The sequence below is a fragment of the Phyllostomus hastatus genome, unplaced genomic scaffold, assembly GCF_019186645.2.
Source record: "Phyllostomus hastatus isolate PE091 unplaced genomic scaffold, TTU_PhHast_1.1 phas_scaffold_501, whole genome shotgun sequence".
NCBI classification, from domain to species: domain Eukaryota; kingdom Metazoa; phylum Chordata; class Mammalia; order Chiroptera; family Phyllostomidae; genus Phyllostomus; species Phyllostomus hastatus.
In genome coordinates, this window is record NW_025334033.1 from 12,413,622 (window position 1) to 12,433,581 (window position 19,960).

A 19,960-nucleotide genomic window follows, 5' to 3' on the forward strand; every position below is an offset into this window, starting at 1 on the left:
TCAACTGAAATGCTCAGTCATTTTGAATATGATGGCCACACAGTACACATGCTCACTCAACTGGTGTCTACCATCCCCACTGACAAGTACACCGAAGTTGTTATGGTTCACACATGTGCATTCCAGTCCACTCTCCTTGGCTGCCAGTTTACACAGATGTCATACAAACCATTCTCATTATACTAACAATGTTGGGACTTTTTCTGGACAGGTGTCATAGACCCAAGAGGAATGAGCGCATCATTTCCACCAAAACACAGATACAAGAATGTAGATAGCAGCTTTATTCCTAATTTAAAAAAAAACTAAAAACAATCCAAATGTCCATCACCAGAAGAATGGGTGAACAAACTGTGGTACATCTCTAGAATGGAATACAACTCAGCAGTAAAAATGAACAAACTACTGATATATACAATGATATGGATGAATCACAAAAACGTTTTGTTGTATGAAAGCAGCCAGTCTCAAAAGAGTACATCCAGTATAAGTAAAACTACCCTGGAGAAATCACAGCAGTGGTTGCTTCTAGGGCTTGGGGAAGACTGAACAGAAGGGCTACAGGGGAGGTTTCTGGGATGATGCAATCATCCAGAATTACCAATGTAGTGGTAACACACATACATGGTGATTTTAAGATTTATATACTTTGCTGTATGTAAATTATACCTAAATTAAAAAAAAATAAAGCTAAGGTTTTAGGGAAAACCAGTTGAAAAAGGAAAAGGAAGGGTCTTAAAGAGCTAAAATTGGAGGTGATATTCCAGATCGACTCCTGTGTAAGGTGACCAACTGATTTTGTAAGGTGACTCCCGGATTTGCCTGGAAGTAAGGGGTTGCCAAGGGTAAAAGACATCTGGTGCTAAAACTGGGCGAGTCCTGGGTAAATCAAAGCAGCTGTCACCCAACTGCTATGGAAGTGGAGAGAAGGAGTTTTAGATGTCTGGCCCACGGACTGAACTCCCTTGCTCCCAGAATCCCAAGGTTGTTCCAGTGGCTCAGAGAGGGGGTGCCGAGAGGTCAGGACAGAGGGCATTGCTGGGTGACACCAGGAACATCATCACTGGAGAGATATCTTTGTTTCTCTGGATTCCTGAGCCTCTAGGAGCAGAAAAGGCTGGAGATGGGGGTGGAGGGAAAAGGCCTCAGAGACTGACTTTAGGCACTTGGGCTGGCCAGGTTCTAAGCATCACAGCTGAACTGGGCTCTCAGGATGTTCTCATTCAGCCCTGTTTTCACATCCCCACCCCATCCTCCCTCAAATTCCCAGGCCAAGAAAATACCAAAGCAAATACATCAATTTCGTGGGAGAAAATCAGACTTGGGGAACTATCAGAGGAAAAAGCTATTGTATCTCTTCACCTCCATAGCTGTCATACAGCAGGGACTGTTTTCTTCCCACTGGGTCTGCCACAACCTGAGGTGGCTTGAGCTGGAGGGGTCTCCTCTACCTTCTCAGAGCACGGGGCATAAAGAGTAATAAGGCAAAGGCTCTTCCAGCTCTCCAGCTGAGGCCAGAGGTGGATTGTGACAAACTTCCAGAAGGGCCAGTGCACAGATGGGAAGCAGGCATCAGGGAGGGCGGGCTCAGAAGTTCTCGTAGTGGTGCATGAAGTGGGCCTTGTCCTGTCTGTTGATGAGCTGACAGGCCTTCTCTACATTCTTGGTCATTCCTGGAGGGCCACAGCTGAATACGCCAATCTTTCGTACCTGTCAAGTGTGTTGGGGGAGAGTGGTTGCAGAGAGGACAGGCCTGCCAACTTCCCAGGAGGAAGCTGCTTCTCAAGCCTGGCTGGAATGACCAGAGCATCAACCCCAGGCCCCGAGGAGGAGACTTGAGCTAAGGATGGGAAGGTATGTGGGGGTTGAAGCCTTCCTCTGACACTTGACCTTATCCCGGGGCCAGGTTGGGGGGTTCTCCACTCAATATAGAGCCACAGGGTGCTTAAATGTCAGAGTCCCAGGATGGGTGTGGGTGGGGCTGACCTGTGGGTGAACCTCCTGCAGGGAGTTAAAGAAGAGCTCGAAGGGGGGGCGACCAAAGTGGGTGATGGAGCGCAGGCCCGTGAACAGACTCCGATTGAGCACCTTCTGGAAGTGCCGCTCACAGATGTACTGGTGGGGAACAAATGGAGGAGGAAGTCAGAGCCAGGCAGAGCCAGGGTCAGCTCCTAGCCCACACAGAGCCCAGCCCAGACAGAGCCACACCCATCCGGCCTGGCTGGCACTGCCGCACCAGCATGGTGGTCCTGAGGTCGAACTTCTCAGCCAGCTGGGTGATGTAGATGTGCACAGACACTAGGTCCTGGTGGTCATTCTCCTCCACCTCCCGGATGATGTCAGCCAGCCACTCGAACTGCCGCTGGGTCCGCGTCACCCATATGAAGTAGATCTGGGGACAGGGTTGGAGCTTAGGACTCAGTTCAAAATTCCTCCACCCCAGATGCCTTCACCGGAGAGGCTGGGAAGCCCCAGACCACCCATAGACACTGAACCTCTGTCAGAACCCCACAAGGTTGATCCAAGGCTCCTCACTGACAGATCCAGGCAGAGGCCCTTCTCGCTATACTTTCTACCCTCCCTCCAAACATTTCGTATCTGGAAAACTGGGTATAAATGGCCCTGGCAGACCTAGGGATTATAAGCCAGCAGCTTTTTCTAATGCTAATCTATTGTTATATGGAAACACAATTAGTCCATCTATTCCCATTCCTTTGAAGAATAGGAGAGAGACACTCACCTTTTTACAGAGCATTTGGCTGCCCACGGATGACTTGAAGACCAGGTCTTTGAGGATAGATGCAAAGGGAGTGACCCCAATGCCTCCTCCCACCAGCACTGAAACCTCAAACTTATGCCACTCCTGGTGGCCCTCTCCAAATGGTCCATCAAGGTACAGCTGCCAACAGAAGGGGGGATGAGGTGAGCCTGACCCTGCACCAGCTCTGAGGCTAGAAATGATGTAAGGGGACAAGGAGAAGAAAAATGCAAGTATATCCTCGCCTGTTCTAAGGCACCCAGCCCTCTCCCTGTCTGGCTTTGGGATGTCCAGTGCTTCTGATCCCAAGATGGGGGAGGGCAGGGAAGTGTCTGCCAATGCCAGAGCCCAAAAGTGTTTCCCAATGATGGGCACCTTTGGGTATCTGGCACAGCCATCCGGCGAGGGTGAGTAGATCTCCCTGAGGCGAATGGTCCAGGGCCCCGCCGCTCGGATGTGCAGGCTGAGCGTGTCCTCGTGGGGAGCCGAAGTCAGTGTGAAGGGGTGGTACTCGGTGGTCCCCAGAGCCAAGCAGGCAATCCGCACCCACTGTCCTGACTTGTAATCAAAGCCTTGGGGCCGCTGGAACTGCAGGTGGGTCACTCCTGGGGGGTCCGTGATGGGCAGAGAAGGGCAGGGATCAGAAGGCTTGCTCTGGTACCTGAGGACTGGCATGTACCCTGTCCTCTCCACATGCCTGAGGCACAGGGAACAGTCCCATGGTCTGAATAAGTGGGGCTCCTGGGGCTGGGAGTTGGAGAATCCCCTCTGCTATATCCTGGGTAACCTGAGAGCTGGGCTTCTCTGCTCCTCTCTTCCAGCCTCTCTTCCCCTCTCCAGTCTCTCTCCCCACTAAGGGCCCAGGTCTGATACAAGCCTACTGGGTCAGAGGACGAAGGGTTCCCCATGGACCGTTTCAGTGTTTGCCAAACCTCTACTATTATAGCCATACTGCCACACCTCCTACACTATCTTTTATGTATTTTTCTTTAAATTGACTTACTTTTTCAATTTGATATATCTTGACAAGAGGGTTTAGGTCACTAAGGTAAGTGGAAAACCGGTATCATGTACTCTAAATAGAAGGCAGTGTATTTTATCAAATTTTTGCTGGACACTCTTTGTGGCCTGACCACAGCTGAGCCTCAGGCCTGCTCTCTCTTTGTTGCACTTGCAAGTTTTGGAGAGTGCAAAAGGCATAATAACACCATGCGGACACTTTGTTCTTAAGTAATCTGAATTGAAGTAACATAAAAATGAAATTAATTTTCTTACTATGTGAGTCCTAAAGGTTGGATGGTCCCTGGACACCTAAAATCATCTCCACCACCCTCTATGGTGATGTGAACCCCTACTTTAGCCAACACTGACTCAATAGCAGACTTTCGCAATCTGGCCATTTGCCTGTCTCTGAAAGGGGATTATTCTGCAGAAAAGGGTGTGAGGGGGCATACAGCTCCCTGCCCTGAACCCAGGCCAAACATGTGGGGAAGTCTTTCTTGTCCTTAAATCCCTTAGTTTTCACTTTCAGCTGCTTCTTCTCAAAGTCACTTCTCACTGTCTGCAGATCCCACCTCGTGCCCTGGCAGCGCCCCCAGGCACCCTCCCCCCCCTCGCCCCCGCCCCCGCATTTGCATCAGGAAAGCTACAGGGGGCCCAGAGAGCCTATCAGGAACCACAGTCTGGGGCAGAAGGCCTGGAAGCAATCTCCCCACATCCCCTAAGTTGACTTCCAGTGCTCCCCACCCAGGGTCAGGCCAGGCCTGGTACCTGAAGGCAGCAGCTCTGCCTTCACCACGCTGATCTCCACCTTCTTCCGGCTCAGGCTCACCAGCTTGTCCCCCCCATAGATTAGTGCCGGGATCAGGAAGTAGATGTGGAAACGGGGAAGCTGGATCAGGCCAAAGCTGCCATGGATGATGAGCTGGAGACATGGCCAGTTAGGATAGCTCAGGCCGAGCCAGGCCCCCTCCCTTCTTGGCTCTTGCCCAGACAATTTCTGCTTGGGCCCTGGGCCTGAGCTAGGTAAATGGGGATGGCATCAGCTTTAGAGACTGGGGTCTCAGAGGTCAGGGTCTCAGTGTGAGACCTTGGGTCCAATTCAGCCTGCTTTCCCAGCCATCATGAGTGTTCACCCCACCCCGTGGCTGGGCCCTGCCCAGAGAAATCTCTCACCAGGATGTAGAGCAGAATGTAGAGGTGGTGGGTCAGCCAGAAGCCCCGGAAGCTGCGGCGCCGGAAGTGATGGGAAGCAAAGACGTACATGATAGCCAAGACCAGAAGCAGAAGCACCCCTGTCATACCTGGGGGTATGGAACACAGAGACAGAGAAGAGTCTCAGGGCCTCATCCTGGGCTGAGAACACAACAGAATAGTCCCCCCATTCTGTCCTCTTTCCCTGACCACTGTCATCTCTCCTTGGCCCCCGGTACAGCTTGCCTAAAGGGGCTGCAGCTGGGGCTCGTCCTAGAGGCTAGAAAGGGACCATTATACACAAGTGTGTGTTCATGAAAAGATGAAAACAAAAGCAGAAGTTTTCAGACAGAACCCCCTGAGCCCTCATACAGCTCCATTCCCTACCTGGGACTGTCTGGAAGAACCACCAGTAGAACTTCTGGGGAAAGTGGGACCTGTGGGGCAAAGGCACATGGAACCTCTGGCTGGGGCAGAAGGTCCTCCATCCCCCTTATAACATGATTCTGTTCCCATCAGCCCAGACCACTCAGATTACCGGGCACCCACCCAGATGGCCAGCCAACCCATCCTTCTGAGGAGCATGGACCCAGTCTCCCACAGTTCAGCCTCTGCTCTCTCAGCAATTCCTCCTGTGTTGTCCTGAACTCTCCTAATGTGGTCAATCTTTGCTGCCTCCAGTGCTTGATTCATATTCTATAAACTCCAGGAGGGCAGGGGTATGTGTTTTGCTCAGTGCCCTATCTCTATGCTCAAACAATGGCAGGCACATAATAAAAGCCCAGTAAGTATTTGTGGAGTGATTGCATGTATCTTGGCCTCTTTAATCTCTGGCTGCTGGATGGACACATAAAACACTTGCCCACTGAATGGATGGCAAGCTGAGATCTGTGTTAGGTACATGTGGGAAAGAGTCCCCAACTTTACCACCCAAACTCCCTTCCTGGCCAATCATGATCAGCTTCCTTCCTGAGAGCAAGGAATGCACCTCTCAGCATCCCCAAGGAGGCTGGCCTCTCAGCCTCACTCAGTGAGGGAGTGAAGCGTCTAGGACCATCTACTTCTTTTCTGTTATACCCTTAGGCCTGCCCAGGTGTCCCTAGGGGACCCTCCTTAGAACTGACCCATCATTCACAAAGACGTTGGGGAAGAGGCAGGCCAGCAGGCTGAGGGGGCTGACGGAGAAGATGTAGACATTGACTGCATGGCCAGCGCTGTGCAGAACTGAAAGAGAAAGACCATTAGAGACCCCATCCAAGGCTGACTCTACATCTAACCCCAAGGGAGGGGGAGAGGAGGAACAGCCAGGGGAAAAGATGGAAGTAAAAGTAGCTCCAGACACCTCACTATTTCCCCTACAGTTAGCCTCAGGGGGCTGCAGCAGTAAGGAGACTGCCTGGGAGCCACATACTGGCCAGGATGACAGCAGCCATGGCGATCCAGCGATGGAAGTCCACGGCGGCGTCGAAGGGCACGTAGCGGTTGAGAAAGGTCTCTCGCAGGAAGGTGATGAGGTTGCGGCACATGGTGAGCAGGATGTAGGAGAACATGAAGGAGATGCTGGCGGCTGTGCCCCGAGACAGGATGATGCCCACGAAGGTGGTCTCGGTGATGCCCGAAGATGGTGAGGCGAAGGAGTAGTCTGGGGACAGAGTGCGACGCTGAGGAGTGGGAACAGCAACCAGAGGGCTTCCCCTCCCCCTTCCCGCTGCCTGAGACCTGGAACTCATACAGTAGGCACGCTCTGCAAACAGGCCGGCACAGATGGCTGAGAAGACTGCAATGCACATGATGTGCCGCAGGTAATTCTCCACAAAGCGCTTGTACTCCTTCAGCTTCTGGGCCAGGAGGCCCTGCTTCATCTTCTCCTGCAACGCCTCCGTGTACAACCTTGGAGAGGGCACCACTATCCTGCAGCATGAGGGGGCAGGGTAGCTGTAAGATCAAGGTGCCCTGGCTTCCCCTAAACACCACCCCGTGAAGGAGACCTGGTGGCTTCATGGGGCCAGGATGGACCACAACAGAGAAAGGGAAAAGCATTTGCGAGGGCAGACTCCCAATCACCCAAACCTTCACCTCTCATCTTTATTTGTTCCATCCACCCCCTTTTCTGTCTCCCACTACTCTACTTCACCTTCCTCCTGTCTGGTCTGTCCTTCCCTCTGTCTGCTCCCTGCACAGGCCTCACTGCTGTGCCCAAAGCAAGCAGAAGCCAGGAGACTCCTTCCTGCCATCTTGGTGTTGCATCTGAGTGCCAGACTGTAGCCCCAAGATTAGGATGTTGATTATTTAATTGTACAGCCCACCAGTAGGGTTAGGTACAAATGGTATGAGACTTAGGATGGTCCCTAGTGTGTTGAGGTGGTGTGGGCAGGGCCCAGAGACCCTGAGATCTCTCCCATGTCTCCTGGCCCCAGGGATCTAGGAAACACTCACTTTTTGCCAAACCTCTTCTTCAGCCCAGGGCCTCCCAGCTCTGGGGCTTCTGAGGTGGGAAGTCCCACTTCTTGGGGGCAAGAACTGAGAAAAGGTAAACAGGTCTCATTTTCCCCTTGTCTTTGCAGCCAGGGGAAGAACTGTGAGGTCAGAGCTTTGGGTGGAGTGAGGTAGGGTAAGGGTGAACACAACCAGCCCATAAAACTGGTCAGAGAGGAGCAGACAGGAAGCAAGGTGGAATGAATAAATATGATCTAGTCATCTGTTTGATAGGATGATTCTGTCCTGCAGTGGCTGGGAGAGAGCCAGGCTCCTTGTAGCATGGGATGTGGGAGGCAGCTGGAATTTGTGCTAGGACTGGCTATGCACTAGGAGTTACTTTCAGAGGTCAAATTCAACCAGCCCTATTTCTTTCATTTCTCTGCAGGGGACTTGGCCAAAGGGATTTCCTAATGCCCCATTCCTTCTCACCGTTTCCCAGAAGTCCGAGAGATGAATGAGACTCGAGAATTGATGTTTGGTTTAAAGATGTCTACAACACCTGGAGAGGAGAACAAGAGGCTAGGCAGGCTTCCCCATGAGGGGGGTGGGGTGGGGTGGGGTGGGGTGGAAGACTATCCCTCCATCATGACCACCACCACGGCCCACTACCCTCTGGGAAGGCCGCCACGGCGCTTGTCAGTGACTTGGTCATGTCCTCATCTCCTGCTCCAGCTTTGTTCCTCTCACTCCCCATACTGAGTACCCACTGCACACAGGGCAGCCACTGCTAGACACTGTGACAATCCCATGCAATTAGAAAAAGGAATCCCCTCTAGGTACACGCCTGGGCCCTGCAGATTCTTTGTGTAAAAAGTAATGCCTTTTCCCCTGGGCAGATACACCCCAGACCAATGCACATGACTTGGTGAGCAGTATGGATTTCATCTCATTCTTGAACCCTCAGTGCGCTGCTTTGTGCAGTGCCAAATTGCACAGCTGTATGTGATGCCCTTGATTACGCATACCAGGCTCTGTGCTAGGCACAAGGGCTAAGAGGGAAATGAGATCTGGGTCCTATGCTCCAGGAACTCTCATTCTGAGGACGCACCCTTCCTTGACTGTGACCATTCCTTACATACTCACACACCTCCACCTCCACCTCTGACACAGAGCTGTGTGCGGCGGAGCTCGCTGTCGTGGTCCCGCAGCATGAAGTGGAAGTCCTCCCATGTCAGCTCCTCCTTGTCCTGGAAGCCCGACTCCTGGAACATGGACTCCACCACCTCAGCCAGCTGGGCCTTGGACAGGCAGTTGTTGGAGATCTCGATGAAGGACCTGGTGGATGACCAGAGACAGAGCAGCTTGTCACCTGGTGAGGTCAGGCTTAGGCAGGTGCAGGGTGAGGCAGGCCCTGAATGATCTCATGCCGCTACCAGTGAGTGACACAGAAAATAACACTCAGAAGGTGTTCATCCAGTCTGCACCTGACGCTAAGCTGGGTGGGGTGGCCACAGGCTCAAAGGGCAGAAAAAAGCTGAAAGTACCCTTGACCCATTAAAGATAGCAGCCCTCCAACTGGGGGTGGTGGGCACCTACACCTGGGATGAACATCCACTTAGTGTAGGGATGTGTCCAGGTATGCCATGGCCTCCTTGCACGGCAGGCTCTCTGTCTGCTCTGCTGTGTTGAAGCCTCCCACACCTCAGACTCTCGCCAAGCTCCCCTTTTCACAGTCCAGTGCGGGCACAGACAGCCAGGGGAGGGAATGTAGCTGCAATGGCTGCGGCTTCCTTATGCCAAAACCCCAGGGCATGGGCAGGAGTGTGTCCAACCCAATCTGACATTGTCCGTCGTGGCAGCAGCAGTGGCCATACTCTCTTCTTAGGCTGTGTCTTGGGATGAAACAAACTAACCATGCAAGTTCGTGTGAGTCCAGAAGAAAAACACCTCCCCCCACACGACAGAGCAAGTGCTGCCATTGCATTAAAAACAAAACAAAACAAAACCCAGCACACACATCATCCCACTGAGACTGAGCAAGATCCACATACTGAGAATAGGAGGAGAAGGCAGGAGCTCACCCCTGGAGGGCAGGGACCCACTGCACATGCCCTGGGCCCAGCCCTGCCCTGGGCCTGCAATGGCACAGCCAGTGAGGCACAGTCTGCAATCAGCTGGCTTCACCCTAGCCCTCTAAGAAGCCCATGTCTAGTTGTGGCATCTGGACTGTAAGAAGGATGTGACAGTTAAGGGGAATGCAGAAGTCAGTGGAAAGGTTTAAAGGAGCAGAAAAGTTATAAGGATCTGGGTTGTTGTATGCATTCTGTTCATTCTTTGTTTGTTTAGTTCATCTTGTTCAGTTAACTATGTGTTGAATGCCTGTTATGTGCCAATCACAGTGTGGAGGAGGTGCATTCAGCAGGGAGCGGCAAAAGATGTGAACCCTGTCCTTAAGGAGCTGAAGGGGACTGTGTTATTGGAGCATTATCTTCAGGAATAAAAAGTCTCAACACTGATTTTTATCAGGACAGTACAATCTGAAATGGCTTAAGAAGCAGTAAGAGAGAAGAGTTGGAAAACTGAGGAACTTTTTGCATTTCTCCTCTTTCCAGTCGTGGTGATTAACATTGGAAGAGTGACCAAGGTCTTCCATCCTCCACCCACCCACTATTTCACTGTGTGAAGCAGTGTTTGGCATGCTGTGGACTTCACAAAAGTCCAAAGGCATCCAAAAGGGATTAGTGGACTTTTGTTAGTGGTCATATTGGTGTTGGTTGTGCCTTTGTTGATGCTGTTTCAATAAGAGGGAGAATTTTCCAGCTGGCGTTGAGAGTGCAGATACAGACCCTCCTGGGGGCAGGCATCTAGCCAGATAAACTTTTGAAGCTGGCTGCTCTGAGAGTCTAGGACGCACTGAGGGCCAGCTCTCTGCGCAGATCATCTCCTCACCTACTCTCCTCTGACCTGACTTGTGTTCCTGTATAAAACACCAGGAAGTCTCAGGACCAGAAGGGCCAAGCCCATACCGCATCATGGTGAAGAATTCCTCCTTGGAGAGAAAGCCATTTCCATCAAGGTCATACATGGTGAACATCAGCCGGGACTTGTCTTCTGGGGAGCCTGGGAAGAGAGAGGGGAATAAAGATCACCTGTCTGCTGAAATAAACCTAGCTCCTGGGATGGCCCAAGACCTCCTACCTTTCATGAAGACCACCAGGATGTCCAGGAACTCCCGAAAGGACAGGTAGCCATTGCCATCTTTATCAGCCAGAGAGAACATGTACTCCACAAACATGTCCTGGGGCTTGAGGCCTAGAGACTCAGCAAACTCAGCCCTGCTCAGCTCACATGTCAGAGCCTCTCGCACCTTCTGTGATGAGTCCAGGGGCAGGGCCCCTGCGTCTCTCTGATCGATGTCCAGCACCTGTACCCGGGAAGCAGCACAGGGAGGGAGAGAAAGAAGTGAGGCCTGGCTGTTTACACTTCAGGGACCCTCACATCTCTCCAAACTCCAGCTCAGAAAAGGTAAGCCTTGGTGTCTGCTGCTGGTCCTCAGATATACCCCTGACTTGGGCCTCTGCTCTCCAGTAAAGGGGGATGACTCAAATCTCTATCATCAGCTCATTTTTCTCCCTGGACTCAAGATCCAGGAACTTTATACAATAGGGTTAGTGCTGGGTCTTCGGGGAGCAGAGGTTGGGATCAGGAAGGGGCAAAGTTTGGGAGTACAAAGTGAGCGAGCCTATACTGCAGACAGAAGATGGAGCAGACAGGGGTGCACAGGCAGGGAGAGGCTGGGCTATCTATGTTCTCTTGCCAATTCAGACGGGCTGCCATGTGACTGATTTCATCTCTGCAAATTGTGCAAAGATCTTAAAAGTCATGTATGTGTAACAACCATTTGTTAAATCCCTACAATTTACAGTTGAGTCCTCACTTAACATCAATAGATGCTGTGACTTTAAGCAAAATGATGTAAAACAAAACCAATTTTACCACAGGCTCACTGATACAAACTTGAGTTAAGTTCCTATTTCATCAACTTTGGAATGCGTTAGAATCCCCTGGTGGTCTTGTGGGCCCCAGCTCCAGAGTTCCAGACTCACTAGGTGGAGAGTGGAGGCATGGGTTGGGAAGGGTTGCTGAGGACTTGGATTATTTTTTAGGGAATTTGCATTTTTAACATTCCCAGGTGAGGCTACTGCTGTTGGTCTAGGGGCCATACTTTGAGAACCACTGATGTAGACTGTCTCACTGAATCCTCGTAACAACCCAAAGAAATGGATCCTATTTCAATACACTGTTTTGTAGATGAGGAAACTGACATGCAAAGCGGAGATGATGTGATTTCCTAAGCTCACACAGATAGTGAGTGGCAAAGCTAGGATTCAACCAAGGCTATGAGGCCAAGGTTCCCTCCAGCTCTGGATTGGTCCTATCTCCCAAAGGCATGGTCATGGCACCTGGGCAAAAAGGTGTCTGAAGAAGATCTCCAGGATGCGGCCCCGCTGCTGCTTGGTCACAGCCTTCCTGAACAGCTCATTCTCGGCTATCTCAGCCACATTGACGCCCAGAGCCCAGTGCACACAGAAGTCTTGCAGATGCTGCACAAACATGCCTCGCTCCTCCTCGGAGTTAAACAGAAGCACCTGGGTGGGAGGCAGACTGAGTCAGTGCTCAGAGCTCCAGCTTCTGGTTCAGCCTCCCTTCAAAGAACCTTAGGTTGGAAGTAGAAGGAAAAAGCTGCCTCCATCCATCCAGGTTGGGGACAGGTGAGTGGCCCATGAGGGTCAAAAGGAGGGTCAGGTTGAGTCTGGGGACCTCTGAAAGGAGAGTGTCTCCCATCATCAACCTTTACAGGTGAGCTCTGCAGCAAAGAAGAGGGTAACCTGAGAGGACTCGCTGTGGGAGTAAAGGCAGGATGGGCTGTACCAAGTCATACTCCTTGGGGATCTTGAGCAGCAGAGTACGGCTTCTACGGTTGCTGGACAGAATGAGGTTGACCTGCTGTGGGGGCCGCAACTGAACAGTGCGCAGCACAGAGAGACGCCTATCCAGAACCTGCAGACGCCTGTCTGGGAGCAGCTGAATGGTGACGGGGTAGCTCCTCTCCTGAGGGCCTGGCCACTCCATCGCTGTGAAGGAGATAATTGTGCTGAGCAGTTCAGCGTAGGTTCCCAGGCCCCTGCCCTCAGGCCAATTCCACTCTACCAGTCCGAGCAGGCATCCCAAAAGCTGGCTTGTGAAAGCCAGCTCTATAACCCACATCTGTAACCTGGTTCTTTCTGCCAGCACCACTGCCCATCTGTCCCTACCTCCTCACCTCCTCAGCTCCATCTCACCTGGTACTCCATCTTTGTCTGCCTCCTTCTTCACACTCTCTTTGTTTTTCTTTTGTAACTTCTTGAGTTCTCGGCTCCGGAAATAGGCCACCACCCCAGAGATAAGCAGACTCACTAAAGGGGATCAAAAGGAGTCAGTGGGTTGGGGAAACCCTCACCTGGAGCTTCACTGAGGCTTGGCTGTTGCCCCTCCCTTCTCAAGGCCACTGTGTCTGGCTTTAACTGTACCCAGGAACCAGCCCTGCAAGCCAGCAGGTAATGAGGGGCAGGGACAGTCTGTGGAAAGGGGGGAGACATGAGAAGAGAGATGGCAGGGAAAAGGGCTCACCTAGTGGAAGACAGCAGAGAGCCACAATGGTGATACCAAAACCAGGACCACTGCCCTGGAAGTAGTTAGACACGGTCATGGGCACACAGGGTGGCAAGCTGTCAGTTGTGAGCTGCTGTGGCTGAGGGCAGGGTGCACCTGAGAGAGAGGGCACAAAAAATCTCAAAGCCTGAGTATCCCACTCCTTGTGCAGGTGCCCTTCCTTCTCTCCTATAAAGAAGCAGTAACCCTCCTTTCTCCCTGGAACACGTTCCCCTCAAAAAGTCCCCTTCCATGTTTCTCAGCACCCACTGCAGCTTGACCACAGGGTACAGCCTGCAAACCAGTCCGGTTCCTACTGAGGGAGACAGCCTAATGTAGACCCCCCAGACTGACACAGGAGGGGCTGCCTGGTGCCTGACTCCCTGGACAGCACCAAGTGACCCCCCAAATCTTGTTCCTTTCTCTGGAAGCATTTCTTGTGTTCTCCCAGGCCACCCACCTTCATGCCAGAAAAAGACATTGGGCTGCAGGGCACTGGGGTCCACGCTGGTGACAGCCACCAGCACATCCTGCAGAGTGGTGTTTCTGATCTCTGCAATTTCCTCCTTGGAGAACAGCCTAAGTTGGAGGAAGCCAAGCATTGTTGGGATGGGAAAGGGTTCCAGGCCTCCAGAACTTCAACCCCAGGGACCCAGATAAGGAAAGAGACCCAGAGGGGCTGGGGAGGGGCGGGGCCAGCTGGAAATCAAGGGCCCACGGGGGCTGTTTACAGGCAGAGGGCCTGAGCCCAGGCCGAGGTGCAGTCTGAGGTGGGGCCCGAGCAGGCCTTACCCATTCCTGGTGTTCTCAAACCAGTAACGGTCACCGTCCCGCAGCCGCACAAACTGGTCAAGGACAATGGTGCTGAAGAGGGGCCCGGGGTTCCCCTGGCTCTCCAGGAGCCCCCCAGGGAGCATCTCCAGCAGGGACAGGTCCTGGTTGTACAGGGCGGCTGTGGCCTCCAGCACCTGGGGCACCACAGGAGGTGAGGAGTATGTGTACACATGTGTGAGTGTGTGTGTGTGTCTGTTGCCCCACCCCTCAATCACAAGACCTCACCAGCTACTTGGCTAGCTGCTCAGGCCTGAGGAAGTCTCCTTTTCCTAGACAGCCCCCTTGGTTGTTGGCAAATATTGTGAGAAAACCAGTGTGTCCCTGCTCATGGTGAGACTACTGTCAGATCCCTAAGGACCACATCTTGTGACCATCGCTACTCAGACTGCCTGGCCCCAATGATTAGCAGCTTCAGAGTCACCCAACTCATGGAGGGGGGGAACCCTGCAGGAATAGGGCAATGGCACCCACTCGGGGGCCACCCTGCAGGAACGGTACAATGTAATGGGGAGGAACATACTCTGGAATCAGGTGGCTGAATTTAAATCCTGCCTCTGTGGCTGACTTAACAACTATGTCATTGGAAAGATGGGGATAATGGTATCTACCATACGACATTCCCTACGTAGATTAAATGAGCTACATGTACAGAGGACTTGGAACAGTGGGGCCACAGGAAAGCTTTAACCATTGTTATCATCATTACTGCTCCTGACCTGCGGGTCCACATTGGGGTTGAGGTCACTCCAGTTCTTCGGGGCCTTTAACCCCAAGGCCAGCAGAGCTTGGTTATAGCTGGGCAGCCCCATATCCCGGCCACGTTGGATGCTGCTGGCCACATAGTCTGTGCGGGAGAACCTGCCAGGGCCAGGCCAATAATCTAACAAGGGGAGAGGACTAGGCTATAGATTCAGTTGCTTCAACCCTTCTTTGCCCAATAGCCTTGAATTGGGCTGTTGGCACTAACTCCCAACTGCTCCTCCCACCACCCCCAGCTCTTGCCTATACATGACCTGTATCCACATCAACCTCGCCTTGGTGTGGGGTCAATGTCATCATGTGTGATCGTGAGCAATTTTTGTGGCAAAGCTCTTCCCCTAAGACTCAAGACTATTTCAGTTACCAAGCAGGAAACTCCCTGGCCTTTACCTCCTTAACTTCAAGACAGAGCTGTGTGAAAACCCCTAGAAACCTAAGCACCAAAGAGATTGTGGTGCAACCCCTCCCCTACTTACTCGGACTTAGGTAATTTAGAATGAAAACAACACTAAACTGTGAGTCGAAGGAAATTTTTCAAAGCCTATTTTCTTCTAATGGCTATTTGCAGTGTATGTATCTGTGTTCCTGCATTGCAGGTACCCTAGGTCTGCCTGATGATTAACCTAGAAGAATCCCCAGGCAGCCCAGCCCCTGGGCACCCATGCCTTCTGGCTCCAGAGCTCACCCCTCAAGTCTTCAACTACTATCCTGTCCTCCAGCTCTGAAATCTGGGAGGCCATTCCCAGCAGCAGCTGGTTCACTGCCTGGGCACTGTTCAGGTCGGGGTTCTGGAAGTAAACAACACACTCGGTCAAAGTAGGCTTTTGGGTCTCTTCCCAAAGCCCAGTCCCTCTCATCTGGGACCACCGCAGTACCTCAGGACAAAGGCCCCTTGGCCAGTCTCAGGCTCTCTTGAGCTGTTGTCCCCAGATAATTTTCTGATCACTCTACCCTTCATCTCCCACCACCCTGGGGCAGCAACAGTCAAGAACTGGAATTGTTGCTTTTCCCAGCCTGTGTGATGAAACTGACTTTGACACCTTCCTCTGACCCTGAACCCAAGCTGACCTGACGAAGCCAGTAGCTGTTGCAGACTCTGACAGCTGGGGAGCTGCCAAAACCCTTGTTCATGATCTTCTGGAAATGACAGCTGGTATTTCTGAAATGGAGGATCAAGAATTGGTAAGGGAATTCAAGGAGGAAGCTGAGATGAGGTTGAGTAAGGTGAGGGACTCAGAGGGGGTTGGCCAGGACTGAGGGATGGCCCCTAAACTTCCTTGAACAGAGCAGGGACCTGGCAATGTGTGGGGGTTAAAGGTAGAGGCTGCTTTTTTCCCCACACAAGGTGGAAAGGGAAGGGGGGAAGTGGGTGGCCCAGCTGCTGAACACATCCAGCTCTCAGCAACTGAAGTTCAGCCATTAGGAGGAGTTGGGGAGATTTCTCTACTAAGACTGAACCTCCTGCCTCAGGGTGCTGTTTCAGGACCCCAAATTCTGCTTCCTCCATGACACTGTGGAGGCGTATAAAAAGCTCCAGGAACCCCAGACTCTCTGATCTGCCACCTCCACCAGTGCTGTGCTTCATCTCCCACCGCCAGCCCCTCCCTCACCTCATGTAGATGCCAGGGGGCACCATGGTGGAGAAGAACTGTTCAGAGGCCACCAGGAACTCTGGGGAGATGCTGGGGTCCAGGAAAGGGCGGTACCCTGCTCCACGAGAGCAACGAGAGCAACGAGACAATAAGCTTCTTACCCATGCCCTCTCCTCCCAGATCAAGCACCACCTGTCTCTCCCACTATGGATCCCAACCACCACCTCCCCTCAGCCCAGGCGCCCCCAGTGCCCTCACCTGTATATTCTGGGGGTGTTTGCTGCAGGAAGCTGGGCAGCCACTCATACACAGCAATGTTCTGAGGGTCGAGAAAGAGGAGAGGGAAGGTGAGTGCTCCAGCTGCCAGGCCAGGGGGGGATGTGAGCCCAAGGAAGCCTTAAGTGGGAGAGGACGACCAGGCAGAAGGTGACCCAAACAGCAGAGATGCTGAGGCCATCCCCTCACGGAACAGAGGACTTCAGGGGGTGGGTGAGCTCAATTTCTTGCATAAGTGACGTTTTGTCTCCTTATCATTTCAGGCTCTATTCCTGGACATTAGCTCTCTGGGCAGGGGTGGACTCCCGGAAAAGGGTGTTTCTGGGTGGGGGGATGTCCGAGGATGGAGGGCTCTGCAGGGAAGCAGAGTGTCCCGTGGACCAGGAGATGGGCTGGGGAGGAGGGGGCAGTGCCACTGACCTGGTAAGTGGCGATGACCCTCTTGCGCGCGTGCTGGAACAGCTCCTCGTCGCCCCAGTGCGGGTGCTCGCCAGCCAGCTTCTGTGCCATCAGATTGTGGTAGCGGAACCAGAGCAGGCCCAGCGCCTGCAGGAAGGGCTCGCGGTTCCCTCGCTCCGCCCCGAAGGCTGCAACCGACGTGGGGACACACGGGAGGACATGAGCGGCTGTGGGACGCAGGGGAGCGCCACCTCGCAGACCCCAGTCTGTCCTCCCACCAGCCGCGAAGACGCTCCAACCCCAACCGGCCCGCGCCCCTGCGGGGCCCCGCGGCCTCACCGTACAGCCCCTGGGGCCCGCGCTGGCCCGTGGCGGGCTCGGGCGCAGTCCACATGAGCAGGGGGGCCTGCGCACCCCCGGGGAAAGGCAGGGGTCGGGGCCGGACGCCAGCTGTCCCCCAGAGAAGCTCCGCAGCGCGTCGCTCCAGGAGTGCGAGGAGCCGTAGATGGCGCTGCCGTCCAGCCAGCCCGTCACCTGGTTGATCTGCCAGGGCATTGGACAGGAGAGCCGGGGTCGGCTAGTCTGGGCGGGTAAGGGAGGGCCAGGGCCAGGCGGGTGTCCGCGGGTGGGGTGGGCGGGGAGCCTTTCCCCACCGACGCCTGCAGACCCGCAGCCCAGAGCCCCACCTGCCTGGGATCCAGCTCGTGCCCCGCCGCCTGCCTCGTCTCACCAGGTCCCGGGGCTTGCTGGGGCTCTGCCCGGTCTTGGGGTCCCAGCGGCTCCTCTGGAAGGGCAGCACCACGTCCCCGCGCCGGTCGGGGTCGAACACGGGGTCTCCGGGCGGGATGCGGATGTTGAGGAATTCCGCGGGGCAGCCGGGTCTGTCTATGCTCACCAGGTCCGAGAGCACGTGGTAGCCTGAGGCGAGGGGTGCAAACTGGTGAGAATCACCGCTTCCCATGGCTAGGTTTCTTAAGAGCAAAAAGACAGAGATTCGATTGCAGGCTCCGAAGCCAGCTTTGCGGCATTTTTTTTTTTCTCTAATCTGCAAAGTTGTTACGAGAATCAGCATAATTAATGTTGGGGCGACTCCACATCCGTCCCCATCTCCTAGCAGATCCTTGCACCTACCCTCCCTGTTCGGGGGAAAGAGAGTAAGTCATATCGGGAGGAGAGTGGTGGCAGGGGACTCAGATCCTAAGAGCAACAAAGGGGTCCGGTGGCACTCCTGGGTTTCGTTCGAGTAAGGGGGTAAAAAAAATTAACGGGCGAAATGTCCCCGAATCGACAGGCCAGATCGCTCCGAGATGGAACAGTGCTCGGCCTGCTGCTTGGTTGGTGGAAGAGGTCCTTCGGCGCCTCAGATGGGTCTCCTGTGCACTTGCAGAGGGGCTTCAGGGGTCAACACCAGCGACTCCCCACTTTCTCTCACCAAAGAAGACCCCCAGCACGGTGCGGTTGTGGCGGGATGCCAGCCCGGCTCTGCCCCGCGTGGCGGCGTCGCTGAGTTGGCGCGGGTTGGGTAGCAGAGGCTCTTTCAGAGCTTGATACACTCCGTCTGCGTAGTTGGCTGGTACGACGCGTTGCAGTCGACAGCCTGCAGGAAGCAGGTGGGAGATGGGCAGTGTTAGAGCACTCGGTCCCCAAAGAGCCACAAACCTCGCTCTACTCCTTCACTTCTCCACTCCCAGTGACGAGACCCCCTTTCCCCAGTCTCCTGGTCCCAGGAATGCACAGGAGTTCGAGGAGTAGGCAGCCAAGAGGCTGGCCGTGCGCCCTCTCCTTTTCTCCGTCCCTGGACGCACCTGCCGCGCCGCGATCGTGGTGCCTCAGGTTGTTGAACCAGCCGTCATAGCGCTGCACTTCCCAGGGCAGAGTGAGTGCCTCCCGGCCGCCTGTGAGTCGGAGAGTGGTCCCCTCAGTGCTAGCCTCCCTGCCACGCCCAGGGTGCCCCACGGCCTCAGTCTGTGCTTCTCCCGCTCCTCGAGAGTCCCCAAACCATCCAAGTGGCTGCTGTACCTGTGCGGCGTGGAGGCTGCGCTGGGAGTTTCCCATCCTGCTGAGCCAAGCAGCAGTCTGACCTGATCTTCCAGCCTTAGGGAGCCGCTTTACGGCAGTTCTCCCTTCCTTCATTCCCATGGGGTACTAAGTGACTTCCGGAAGCTGGGGATGCGAGATACTTACCTGCTGGATTCAGGGAACCAGTCAGGAGAACTCCCAGGAGCACCAGCGCCTCTGGTCTTGTACAGAACATGCTGAGCCTGCAGCCTGGGGGATAGGAGGTGGTATGTGAGAGACAAAAAGCTGGTGTCCCCAATGCCTACGGCTGGCACAGAGGGAGGAGGCGCCAGCTGTTTTCACTTCTGGAGTGAAGATTTTAGAAGCATTACCAAGAGCCCACAGGCCACTGTTTTCCGGGCACATGACAACCATCCCTGCTCTCCATTCTGTTGAAGAACTAACCCAAACACAGAAACCCATGGGGCACAAGCCTCCTGGGGCATGTCAGTCGTGGGCAGGACTTTACCTCCAGCTTCCTGGAGCCTGCCCAAAGCCTGGAACCCTTGCTCCCAGCCCTCCAGGAACTGCTTCTAGAAAAAGCAGAAATGGAAAAGCAACTAGTAAGCTGGGGGCCTGAGACATGCAGCCCCTCATACTTCGCAATGAATATCTGTGCATGGACATGAGGAGTGGGAAGACCAGGCCCCACCCCCCAGTCCAGACTCTGGGGTAGGGCCCCAATCTGGATCAGAAGTCTTTCCTTTTGGACTCTTCTTTTTTGCTCTGCTTTCTGCCTCCACCACCCGGCTGCCACCCCTACCCACCAGCTCCTGAGAGGAGAGCACCTTCCCCGCTGCACTCTCACCCTACTCTCTGGATCCTGTGAGGCCAGCTGCGAGGGTGTCCACTCCGGCCAGGCCAGCACTAGGTGTGAACCTCTGGCCTCCGGGCTCGCCCTCCAGCTGAGAAGGCAGTGCTCTTCTCATTTGCATAGCGACCGCCGCCTCTAATTTGCATGATCTCTTCCCACAATGACTGG

At 53.9% G+C, this 19,960-nt stretch overlaps 1 protein-coding gene across 1 annotated transcript; it reads right to left on the bottom strand.

The window, feature by feature from the left end:
* Positions 1-282: 282 nt before the first annotated feature.
* On the bottom strand, positions 283-19,836 carry DUOX2 (dual oxidase 2). Its single transcript, XM_045823019.1, is given in 36 exon segments — positions 283-1,710; positions 1,987-2,115; positions 2,237-2,392; positions 2,741-2,899; positions 3,134-3,363; positions 4,529-4,682; positions 4,934-5,061; positions 5,339-5,388; positions 6,076-6,175; positions 6,363-6,593; positions 6,684-6,862; positions 7,388-7,471; positions 7,859-7,928; positions 8,517-8,704; positions 10,396-10,489; positions 10,568-10,793; positions 11,833-12,018; positions 12,302-12,504; positions 12,712-12,825; positions 13,040-13,177; positions 13,521-13,639; positions 13,853-14,028; positions 14,611-14,774; positions 15,339-15,441; positions 15,722-15,812; positions 16,264-16,360; positions 16,504-16,564; positions 16,942-17,108; positions 17,260-17,344; positions 17,347-17,463; positions 17,651-17,838; positions 18,353-18,517; positions 18,726-18,815; positions 19,105-19,188; positions 19,448-19,508; positions 19,787-19,836. Coding segments are annotated over 34 exon segments (4,635 nt in total). The 5' UTR covers positions 19,175-19,188; positions 19,448-19,508; positions 19,787-19,836; the 3' UTR covers positions 283-1,587.
* Positions 19,837-19,960: the final 124 nt, after the last annotated feature.